This window comes from Macaca nemestrina, chromosome 9 (genome assembly GCF_043159975.1).
Source record: "Macaca nemestrina isolate mMacNem1 chromosome 9, mMacNem.hap1, whole genome shotgun sequence".
In the NCBI taxonomy this organism is placed as follows: domain Eukaryota; kingdom Metazoa; phylum Chordata; class Mammalia; order Primates; family Cercopithecidae; genus Macaca; species Macaca nemestrina.
The window spans coordinates 74,276,566-74,289,154 of NC_092133.1; the positions used below are offsets into that span (position 1 = coordinate 74,276,566).

Sequence of the window (12,589 nt, forward strand, 5' to 3'; positions counted from 1 at the left end):
CAGCAATGCCCTCCTTAAAAATGTGGGCTCCAGGACAAAAGGATTGTGAAGGTGTGTTTTGAGCAGCCCAGAGAAGCATGGGCCTCCTCGTCCGCTGCAGGCCTCTGCCTTGGGCATCTCTCACTTGAACTCCAAGTATGGCCTATGCCCTGGGATGCCTCCTGATTCCATGCACAGGCTGTGAGTTTGTTCTCTACTCAGGGACAAGCTACCCCCAATTGCTCCAGAGGCGGCAGCAGCAGCTTGCTCCTGTCTCACCTAAATCATCTCCATCCTCACCAAAGCCCTGGTAGAATACTATTAGCCACTCTTCTACAGATGGGGAAGAGAAATCAGGCCCAGGAGGTTAAGCAACTTAAAGTCACAGAGCTTAGGAGTAAAGAGCAAAGATTTAAATCCCAGTCTGTGGGGGTCCCCAAGAATAGACTCATGACATTCAGATGTCTCTAGTCCTGCAGCCTTGCTCCCTGGCTCCAAACCCACCAAGAATGCCCCCTGGGTCACTCATCCATGTCCTTCTCCTCCCAGGAGTAACGTAACACTCTGAAAGCAGAGGTCACCTTCCCCGCCTCCCAGCCCAGCACCTTTCAGGGGCTCAGCAAAGACTTGCCCAAAACTTAACCAGTCCCAGATCTGCAGCCGCCAAACCACCAGGATGGCTCTCCACACATCCTTCCAAGGCTCTCCCAGAAACCCCAACTGTGGCCCAAAGCCCAGTTCTCTTCACTCATTTCTAGTCTCTAGAGCAACTAAAAGAACAATAAGCACAAAACCAGACTTCACTATTGGCAAACCCCATAGGGGAAACGGGACCAGAGAAGACACACATCTATAAAACAATGACTACTGGCCCCAGAATCACATGTGACTATTTCAGCTGGTATCAGAATTCAAAAGGCTAGGGGCTGAGCACAGTGACTCACACCTGTAAACGCAGCACTTTGGGAGGCTGAAGCAGGTGGATCACGAGGTCAGGAGTTCAAGACCAGCCTGGCCAAGATAGTGAAACCCCATCTCTCCTAAAAATACAAAAATTAGCCAGGTGCAGTGGCAGGCACCTGTAATCCCAGTTACTCGGGAGGCTGAGGCAGGAGAATTGCTTGAACCCGGGGAACGAAGGTTGCACTGAACTGAGATTACACCACTGCACTCCAGCCTGAGCAACAGAGTGAGATGCCGTCTCAAAAAAAAAAAAAAGGAAAGTTTAGGGTTTTGGTGCTCTGAATGAGAGGGCTAGGGGAAACGTAAAAAAATGATGGTATATGTTGATGTTCCAGTTTCATACATTAATGTTTTAATTTCCCAAAAATGTATTCCTCAGAACACTGATGTCACAAGATGCTCCGTGATAAAGGACTCTGTGGTTAAATCAGTTTGGGAAACACTGCCTAATAAAGCCACTCTAGTAGAGCCCCAAAGCACACTGGCTTAGCCCTCTCAAGGGGCCTGCAGAAAAGAACCTAGCACTGCCTGGATGCATTTGACCACAGAACCCTTTTAGGGCATAGCAGCACCAACATCCCAGCAAACTAGCAGTTAGAAGATGTTTCTTTGGGAAATGCTGATCTAGGCCTTTTGAAAGAAAGTCTCAATAGCCTTGTTATCCCGGATTTGAGACTGAAAAACCAAACCAATTCTGAACGGGAAAAGGAGGAAGTATCCACAGAGCAGAAATAACGAACATACTTCAAGGCCTTTAGGGATGAAGATGTAAGTACTGAAAACACAAAGAAAATGTGTGAACATTCCTTGGCTGCCAGATATGAATACCACTAGGATTGTTTGGTTAACGTCTGGCCTTCAAAGAGTCACATGTAGGATGGGTGCGGTAGCTCATGTCAATAATGGATTGTTTGAGGCCAGGAGTTCGAGACCAGCCTGGGCAATATAGTGAGACCTTGTCTCTACTAAAAATAAAAAGAAATTAGCTGGGCATGGTGGCACATGCCTGTAGTACCAACTACTCAGGAGGCTGAGGTAGGAGGATTGCTTGAGCCCAGGAGGTTGAGGCTGCAGTAAGCCATGATCACGCCACTGCACTCAGCCCAAACAACAAAGCAAGACCCTGTCTCAAAAAGTAAGAGAGTCACAGATAACTACTGAACTGTCCTAAGACTTTCCAAACCATATCTGAAGGAAGAAAAAAAAATTTTTTTTTTTTTGTGAGAGAGTTTCGCTCTTGCTGCCCAGGCTAGAGTGCAATGGCGCAATCTCAGCTAACTGCAGCCTCTGCCTCATGGATTCAAGCAATTCTCCTGCCTCAGCCTCCCAAGTAGCTGGGATTGCAGGCACACACCACCACACCCAGCTATTTTTTGTATTTTTAGTAGAGATGGGGTTTCATCATGTTGGCCAGGCTGGTCTCAAACTCCTGGCCTCAGGTGATCCACCCGCCTCGGCCTCCCAAAGTGCTGGGATTACAGGCATGAGCCACTGCGCCTGGTCAAAAACAATTTTCAGAAGAAAAAAAGGAAAGAAAATGCTATCCACCCCCATGTCAGGGTGCTGTGAACAGTGTGGATTTTCTTAATTAAAACTCAAAGTAAGCAGTATGGTACCTTCTCAAAAAATTGAACATAGAATTACCATATGACCCAGCAAGTTCACTTCTGAGTATAAACCCAAAAGAGAAAGCAGGAACTCAAAGAGATATTTGTACACCCATGGTGTCATAGCAGCATTATTCACAATGGCCAAAAGATGAAGACAACTCAAGTATATCCATCAACAGGTAAAGAAAGAAATAAAATATAGAATATAATATATATAGGAATATTATTTGGCCTAAAAAAGGAATTTTGACACATACTACAACATGGATGAACCTTGAGGACTTTATGCTTAGAGAAGTAAGCCAGTCACAAAAAGACAAATCTGTATTGACTTCACTCATAAAAGATATCTAAAGTAGTCAAATTCTTAGAAACAGACAACTTGTGAGGCCAAGGCGGCCAGATGGCTTGAACCCAGGAGTTCAAGACTAGCCTGGGCAACATGGCAAAGCCCCATCTCTGAAAAAAAAAAATGCAAAAAATACAAAAACAAAAAATTAGCTGGGCATGGTGGTGGGTGCCTGTAGTCCCAGCTACTCGGGAGGCTGAGACTGGAGAATGGCATGAACCTGGGAGGCAGAGCTTGCAGTGAGCCGAGATCGCTCCACTGCACTGCAGCCTGGACCACAGAACGAGACTCCATCTCAAAAAATAAAAAATAAATACAAAAAGGAGCTGGGTGTGGTGGCATGTGCCTGTAGTCCCTGCTACTCAGGAGGCTGAGGTGGGAAGATTGATTGAGCATGGGAGGTCGAGGCTGCAGTGAACCATGACTGTACCACTGCACTCCATGCACTCCAGCCTGAGCAACAGAGTGAGACCCCATCTCCAAAAAAAAAAAAAAAAAAAGAAGAGAGAGAGAGAGAGAAAGAAAGAAGGAAGGAAGGAAGGAAGGAAGGAAGGAAGGAAGGAAGGAAGGAAGGAAGGAAGGAAGGAAGGAAACGAACGAACAGACAGAAAGTATTCATATAATGGTGACTGTCAAGGCCTAGGAGGCCATGTAGAGTTATTATTCAAAAGGTAGAGTTTCGATTTTGCAAGATGAAAAACTTCTAGGGATGGATGGTGTTGATGTTTGCACAACAGTGTAAAAATACTTAATGCTGGCCGGTGCAGTGGCTCATGCCTGTAATCCCAGCACTTTGGGAGGCCAAGGCGGGCAGATCATTTGAAGAGAGGAGTTCAAGATCAGCCCGGCCAACATGGGGAAACCTTGTCTCTACTAAAAATACAAAAAAATTAGCCAGGCGTGGTGGCACATGCCCATAGTCCCAGCCACTCGGGAGGCTGAGGCAGGAGAATTGCTGAAACTGGGGAGGCAGAGCTTGCAGTGAGCCGAGATCACGCTACTGTACTCCAGCCTGGGCGCCAGAGTGAGACTCCGTATCAAAAAAAAAAAAAAAAGGTTTAAATGGTAAATTTCATGTTATGTAAATTATTATCACAATTTTGTTTAAATCCTCAAAGTAAATGGGTTATGAGCCTTTTTGAAGTGTGAAATGAACGTCAAGGTCAACAGTCAACTAGGAATTATCCACCAAGGGTTTAGAGGGATAGACTGCCAACATGGGACACTCCAACCATCTCTGTTTGGTTTAAAATGCTTCTGTAGCTCTTTTGTGGAATGCAGTCTCAAAAAGATCAATAGAGATATACAGTTCAGAGGTATGCAATCTATCCCAGGTAAAAGGCGAAAAAAAATCCAATTTCCCCCCAGCACAATCCCATTTAAGATTCTTCCCTGCTGAACACACATAGCATCCCTACTGCCCAGGCCAACACGCAGCTCAGCCCTCTTTCTCTACGTCTGCTACTTCTGTGGCTCACACCTTCCCAGGGTTTCAGGAAATGACTGTAGAGCCCCCTCACACAAGGCAGAACATACAGGTGGTTGAAATGAGGTGGGACAAAAAAAACTGAGACAATGGCCAGCAGCGGTGGCTCATGCCTATAATCTCAGCATTCTGGGAGGCTGAGGCAGGCGGATCACCTGAGGTCAGGAGTTCCGGACCAGCCTGGCCAAGATGGCAAAACCCCGCCTCTACTAAAAATACAAAAATTAGCTGGGGGTGGTGGTGCGTACCTGTAATCCCAGCTACTCAGGAAGCTGAGACAAGAGAATCACTTGAACCTGGGAGGCAGAGGTTTCAGTGAGCTGAGATTGCATCACTGCACTCCAGCCTGGGTGACAGAGTAAGGCTCCATCTCAAAAAAAAAAAAAAAAAAAAAAAAAACTGAGACAAAATATTTATCCTACTCTGCTTACTTTTCCAGGAAATGGAAAGCCAGAGTATCAAAAACCACTCAACACTAACATTAAATCAGATTAACAGCAATCCTGATGTAGAGCTGGAAGGGCCCCCAAAATCGAGTCCAACCCAATCACCCAACCTCCTTGGACCAAATGGCACCTGGGAAGTGTTCAAAACCCCACAGGAATGAGCAAGTCCCCCGTCAATGCTCAACCTCTTCTGTTTCGACTGTTGAACTGGGGGAAAAAAAAAAAAAAAGCAAGCACCAGGAAGCTAAAAGGCTCTGCCAAGGTCAAGATTTTGCAGCTACGAGCAGATCTCCAGTTCAGGGCTTTTTTTTTTTTTTTTTTTTTTAAAGAAAAGTTCCTCAGTATTCTTTTGAGGGCATCAAGTTGACATTCAAACTCTATGTGTAGAAAGGGAATGACTCTCTACTCTTACAACAGCCAGTGTGGGTGCTCCACATGGCTCCTGGCAGCCAGCCCCACACCGCCAGTACCTGATGGGCAACCTTGGGGACTTCAGACATCAATGTCACACCACCTCCTTCCATCACAGACATACCGTGGGCGGTGATATCCATGTGTACATCTGGGGCTTGCTCAAGCCTTCCTCCTCTCCCACAGCCTCTGCCACCATGAGGTCACCACTTAGGAATCTGCATGTATATTTGAAGAGGATCTGGACAAGGATACATCATTCACTTTACACACAGCTGACTATTCATTCGTTCAACAAAAAGTTATTGCACACCCATCTTGTACCAGGCTCTATTCTGGGAATGAGGACTATAATAGCAAATTTGGTTCAGGGAGGACAGCTCTGACACCTGCTTGGCATAGTATACAAGGAGCTCCCACAGAACCTCAGAAACACCAGGAGATTCCCAGTTTTCTGGCTCTAAGGTTAGTTGCTGTCTACTACTGTCACTGTTGTGCTATATTGCTCAGGGTAACAAAATGCTCTTCCACTTTTCTTACCATGGATTGTCAAACAGCACAGTGAAGTGGTTAGTGTTTTCATTACTCTGTAGAGGAGATAAGCTCACAAGGATTAAAAACCTTGCTCAAGGTCTAAAACCTTGTAAAGTCTGATCATCACTACCTAGACCCACCGTCCCACTCCAGCAATGACGGCGTGTGCTAACTGTATTATCGCACAAAGGTGGCAATGCTTGGAGTGGACATTCATCTGCTCTTTTACCTGCGCGACATCGCTCCTGCTTGTCTTCCTTTACACAACTGCTCTGCCTCACTAAAAAACCCACATAGTATTGGAATGGGCTGCCAATCATAGTAGCCCATCATCTCACCCTGTGGTTCCACTGCTGGGCACAGGGCCAAAGCTGAGCCAGTCTTAGTCCTCTAGCCCTGGCCACAGTCACCGGGACTCACACAGACACATAACGCTGGCCAGACCAATCAGAATCCTCCCATGAGGTTTTCCTGGGCTGACTGGATACAGCTCCCTTTCTTCCCTGGTCAGGGGCTGTGAACACGAACAGAGGGGCCTGAAGTCATGTTCAGACCCGTGGGAAAAGCCCACAGCATCGATCCAAGAGGTCAAATGTCCCAAAGGCCAGTTTCCACCATCCATCCAAAGGTTGTGGAATATTCTAAGTCAATACATTTCTCTTTTTCTACCTAAGATGGTCTGAGCTAAGTTTCTATCATTTTGCAATAAAGGTACCCTGAAATGATACAGATAAAATCTGCCCTTCACTTAGAAATCTCTTCTCACCCATTAATTTCAAATGCCTCTGCCACTTCCTCTCAAGTAACACAAAACAACCTAAATTAGCCATGCAGGGTGGCGTGTACCTGTAATCTCAGCTGCTAAGGAGGCTGAGGCAGGAGGATGGCTTGAGCTCAGGAGTTTGAGGCTGCAGTGAGCTATGATTGCACCACTGCACTCCACTGTGTCTAAAAAAATAAGTAAATAAACAAACAAAAGAACCAAAAGAAAAGCTACAACAGCTGGAGCTTTTACTTATATCCCTTGCCCTGCTGACCCCCCAGGGTAGAGGGGATGAAGAAAAGGTGGCTGGTACCTGAAGGAAGTAGAGAGAGAACAAAAGGCCCAGGCAACCTCTACTGAATAATAAATAACCTACACCTGACAATCAGCACCCAACTGCACTAGTCCCACTGGAAAAGCCTGGCAGGGTTATTTCCTTGGGAGAAAAAAAAAAAAAAAAAAACTTCCAGCTCTAACTTCTGACAGTGTACAATGCCTAAATTCAAACCCCCCCTCAGCCTAGCCATCAAGGTCCTCCAGATTACCTCTGCATCCCCATCTCCGTTCCACCCAGAGCCAAGGCCAATGCCCTGCTCTGCTCAGGCTGGGTAAACACACGGCTCCTCTCTACAGCTCAGCCTCTGCTGCCCACACGTCCTCCCTCCATCCCTCCAGGCATTCAGAGCTTCGCTTCAACACCAAGTCCCAGCACATTCGCGAAGCTCTCCTCAGCTTCTGCAGCAGATGCTGCGGGCTCCACTCTCTTAAGTTTGATGAAGCAAGTGAGTCAGTTCACTAAGAAAGTAAAGAGGAGGCACGGGAGGTGTGGGGAGTGGGAACGATAAGGAAACATTAGGCACTGAGCACGGGAGAGGTCCAGCGGGCACTCACCGAGTTCTGCCATTTCTGCCTCCCAAGAGAGGCCTGGTGGGAATGACTTGAGGAGTCCCACATTTAGATGGTAATGAAAGCCACTAGAGGTGAATGAGAGTATCTGGGGAAAGTATGTAGCATATTGAGTTTTTAATACAAGAAAAAGCCTATTTGTGCATCTGTATCAGTTGATCTGTCTCATAATGTCACTCTCATGAGTGTCCCATTCCCCCAACAAGGTGGCAAGCTACGGGCTAGAATTACATCCTGTGTACCCCGGCCCCTATCTATACCCCAGCCCCACCTGGTGACAGAGGCAGGCAGTGTAGCACCATTAGCCCATCTTACAGATGAAGATACTGAGGCTCACTCCAGGGGCATGGAGTTGAGAATCCTCAAGGGAAAAAACCCAGGTGTTTCCCTGAATCAAAGAGAAAAAACAACGGACTGCATGGGGCTCCAAGTGACCACGCCAGACTCGGTTACTGGGAAAAACAAGAGACCCAATTGAGCCACTCAGAAGTAAACAATTCTGTCCTCCCCCTACCACCAGCTGGGGCAAAGGTGTTCACTTGTTCCCTACAGATCTACATATCAAATCCAGGACAAGACAAAGCTACGTAATTTCAGAGTCCCCCAGTGACTGGAAATGTCCTGAAGTTGTAGTGGGAAGGCCTAACCAGGGAACAGGAAAAACCACCCCTAGACAAGGAATCAGGAGCACTGGGCTTGGCCTTGACTCCGGCACTTTTCTGCACTGTGACTTCTTCCTTACAGACAGGGCCCTGGAACTAAATGACATGAAGATCATAAGACACCACTCATCTCCCTGGGGCTGCCACGGAGTCAATGAGATATGAAGATAGGACACAAAATCCTGACCACAACACTGTGTGCCTCCTAGTTGCTCCACACCCCCAGACCTGAGCATGGTGGGTTATGAATGTTTGGGGATCTAACTCAGCAAGAGTTGCCCCGATGGGTTGGGTTTGCTCACCTGCCCACCAGCACCCAGGCATGTGTCCTCCCCAGTTTCCTTCCAGTTCCAGGCCCCACGTGGTAGGCTGCTGCCAATGCAGACTCCCTCAGCACCCAAGTGCCAGTGGGGGATGGGCACTCTGGACCAGGAGCCCACACAAGGTGTCCATCAAGGAAGCTCCAGAGAGACGGTGCCAAAGCAGCACCCATTGATGCTAAGGATCCTAGGGAGCCAGCTGGTTCCTCTCTCAGGCTCCGCAATGGCCTCAAACTGAGGCCAATTCACACCCAGAGCTGCCGCCCAGAGCACAGAGTGGAAATCACTCAGGAGTGGAAGGAGGCAGGACCAAGTGCTGGATTTTCCTGACTATGACTCCTCAAGGAAGAAGACTTCCATTCCTTCAGCCAGAGCCACTCTCATGCACTGAGCTTTGACCATAAGAAACACTTCCTAGCTAAAAGAAAAAAAAGCGAAAAACTGGAGACCTGTAACACAGCAATTCACCCTTCACAAAGGAGCCCCCCCCACCCCCACCCCAGGGGCAGTGGCTCACTCCTGTAGTCCCAACACTTTTGGGAGGCAGAGGCAAGCAGATCGCTTGAACTCAGGAGTTCAAGACCATCCTGGACAACATGGAGAAACCCCATCTCTGCAAAATATACAAAAATTAGCTGGTGTGGTGGCATGTTCCTGTGGTCCCAGCTACTTGGGGGGGCTGAGGCAGGAGGATGGCTTGAGACTGGGAGGTGGAGGCTGCAGTGAGCCGAGACTGTGCCACTGCACTCCAGCCTGGGTGCCACAGTGAGACCCTGTCTCAAAAAAAAAAAAAAAAAAAGCCCCCAACACGCCACTGTTTGCTGACACACCATGTCACCCTCTCCCCCAGGGGCTTCAGGTGGCATCTTGCCATACCAAATGCTGTCCTAACTTTTTTCTTTCTTTTTCTTGAGACGGAGTCTTGCTCTGTCACCCAGGCTGGAATACAGTGGCACCATGTCGGCTCACTGCAACCTCCACTTCCCAGAGTCAAGTGATTCTCCTGCTTCAGCCTCCCAAGTAGCTGGGACTACAGGCGCCCGCCACCACGCCCAGCTAATTTTTGTATTTTTAGTACAAACGGGGTTTCACCATGTTGGCCAGGCTGGTCTCGAACTCCTGGCCTTAAGTGATCTGCCTGCCTCAGCCTCCCAAAGTGCTGGGATTACAGGCATGAGCCACCACATCCAGCCAACTTTTTTTTAATGTATTAAATAAAATGAACTTAACTTCTCCTTGAAAATTATTTTTCTAAGGATTTCATGACCCTCTCCAAAGTCACAGAACTCTGCATTGTGGTAAAACTGGGGTCTGAAATCAATGCCTAAGGGGATAAAATCCAAACCCTAATCTCTGCCTTCCTTAGAGGTCACAACTAGCTCCTGGAACTTCAGCCCCATGAGGCCCCACATTCTCCACCAGGCACGGAAAGGATGAGACCTAATTAATGGCAATTGATCCATCAATCAATCTATTCTCAGAGATTAAGGTGAGCATTGATTCACATGCTTCCAAACGCAGACTTCTAGCCTGTACTCTTAACTTCTGTGCTTCCTAGGAAAGACTTCCAGAAACAGATCTTAACTTCTTCCTTCAGAGATAGATTAGATACACAGATACAATTTTTAAAAAAAAATTACTTTGTTGGGATCCCCTCTGTCCTTGTCCTCATGGCCACATCTGACAGTCCCTTCCTAGCATCTCCCAAAGCACTATCCCAGGAAAGGATTAGGTTTGCCCAGCAACTCTGACATGACCACAACTGGGGGGAAAGAACGGAGGTTTGACGGACAGAGATGCAAGTCAGAAGCTCAAAGTGGAGACAGGAGGACCACCAATGAAATGACCTGCTGTGTGGCCAGCAGTTTAGCTCTCTGCCAGTTTCCTGCAGCTATAAAAAGTGAGGTTAAGATGGCCAATATAAGAGAGCTGTTACCAGGAACGGCTTATAAAATCATTCCCTTAATAAGTGGAGCTTTTAACAGCCAAATAAACGGGTCCCATCAGCCTTTGACCTTCAAGTTGCTAAGGGCAATTTCTCAGCCCTCTCGGTTCACTTGTTTTTCTTTTATACATATATCTTTATTTATTTTTACTGTACCTATCGATTCACTGTTAAAACAAGGACAAGACCTAGAAAGATGGCACTTTGTTTCCTGGCTCTGAACAAGTTCAAACAATAGGTTATAATTCAAAATTCCTGGTCCCCAATACTTTCTGGGCATTTTAACCACTCCAAGTCAGAGTTGTCTCTCTGGCAAAGAATAACAGAAAGCTCACATAGTGGCAACGACAACTGAACGTGACAAGGCAGAGTGCCTGCCACAATAATAGATGCCCAATAAATGCTTGTTCTCTTCCTCCCTCAGTGCCATGCCTTCTTCCTCCAGCTGCCTTGTCTGAAAGGCTGGCTCCACACTCCGCGACCAGACCAGGACAAGCCTACCACTTGTCAGAAACTCCCGCCAGTATCCGTTCTTGCCCCGAAACACACACTTACAAATCAGTCATCCCCAAGACCAAGGACACAGGGGTTCCAAAAGGCACCCCCAAGGGAACCAGTCACCAGCCTTCCTCCTTAAGCAGCTCGGTGCTCTCAGGGAGGGAACTTAGCCCCAACAGCCACTACTAGGATTTTCCCATGGTGCAATGCAACTTCCCCAACTTTTCAGGGCCCACAGTTTCCAAAGAAACCCAGGCAGGCATTGTGCACAATCAGCCACAAGTCCGGGCGAGACTGGGCTCTGAGCAGAGGAAAGGGAGCTGGGACAGCCAGAAAATGAAAAGGCAGCGGTGGCCCCGGCACAGGATGGCAGGCACCAAAATTTAAGAGTATGGGTCCTGGCCCAGGTCCCATTCTTTTAGACGTTATCCTTGGTTAAAGGCTAGCACAGGGTCCCAAAAGACTAGCGGGTGGTTAGGAGCCTCACAAAAGGGACTGATGAACATCTTTCGAGGTACCCCCTACCCGCTACTGGACCTGGTGGCCCCCGGGGACCCTGCCGCCGAGGCACCTGAGGGTGAAGGCCTTCAGCTGGGGGCATTGTTCACAGCGAACGGCGGGACTTGGGGAGGCGGCGGGACTTTGGGGTCCGCGCACCGCCACCTCCCCAGCTGGGCTAGAGGAACGAGTCCACCAAGGCCATCGCCAGGTGGAGCGGCGGCCCCGGCGAGGTCCCCCTCCGCCAGCAGGAGGGAGAAGCGGAGGGCGCGTCCCAGAGGCGGGGGCCGAGGGTCTGCCACTCACCCGCTCCTTCCGCGGGCTGCGGCGGCCCGACGACGCCGTTCAGGTAGAGAATGGGCAGCAGGTGAGGCTGCGTCTTCTCCAGCGCCGCCCGCAGGTCCTGGAAGTGGTCCCGCTCCTTGGCCAGGAGCAGCTTGAGCAGCAGCTCCGCCTTGGCGCCTCCCGCCTCCTCGTCCAGCTGCCGCCGCTCGCCGGGACTGAGCGCTCCCGCGGCCTCGAGCAGCCCGAGCACGGCTTCCACCTCCGTCATGGCCTGGGCCAGGCTCTGCTGACACTGGGCGAGCAGCTCCCGGCGCTGGGGCTCCATGGTGGCGGGCTGCGCCGCCCCGCCCCGCCGGACGCCTCCCGGGCCCCCCGAGGCCGGCGGGCGGGCGGGCGAGCGCCTCGGCAGCAGCCCTAGCGCGCCGGGAGCCGCGAGGCGGCGGGAGCCATGGGCTGGGGCCGGGGCCTGGGCGGGCTGGGGGCCCGGGGCGGCGGGCGGCGCTCAGCAGCGGCCGCCTCCCGGGCTCCGGAGCGCAGCCATGTTGGCTGCCGCGGCGGCGGGACTGGAAGAGGAGGAGGAGGAGACGCAGGAGGAGAAGGAGGAGGCGGAGGTGGGGACGGCGGCCGGGGCGCGCCCCGAGGCCGGGCTCCAGCCGGGCATGCTCCCCCTCCCCCTCAGCCTCCGCGCGCGCCGCCCGCCCCGCGAGAAAACTCGCCCCGAAAGCCGGGCCGCGCGCCGCCCCCGGAGCGAGACTACAACTCCCGGGAGAAAGTCGCCTGGGCAGTGTTCCCCGGGCCCCCGACGGCTCCGACCCGGCTCGGAGGCTGCCTCGGCCCCCGTGCACCCCGGTCCGGCTCACCGGGGCCCCGCAGCCGCCGTCCGCTCCGCCATAGCCCCAGCCCCGCCGCCGCCGGCCGGTCCCTCCTCTCTCCC

At 50.3% G+C, this 12,589-nt stretch overlaps 1 protein-coding gene across 3 annotated transcripts in view; it reads right to left on the reverse strand.

The window, feature by feature from the left end:
• Positions 1–12,589, reverse strand: part of LOC105465968 (discs large MAGUK scaffold protein 5) — a 149,067-nt gene that overhangs the window by 122,383 nt on the left and 14,095 nt on the right. Inside the window, exon 1 of one of the 3 annotated variants that reach the window (XM_011714643.2) lies at positions 11,677–12,221. The exons of 1 other annotated variant lie outside the window; for it this stretch is intronic. In XM_011714643.2, the coding sequence (XP_011712945.2) occupies positions 11,677–11,980 (304 nt within the window). In that variant the 5' untranslated portion in view covers positions 11,981–12,221. Of the gene's footprint in view, positions 1–11,676; positions 12,222–12,589 lie in introns of those variants that run through there. One more of the 3 variants, XM_011714644.3, reaches the window with a different exon arrangement.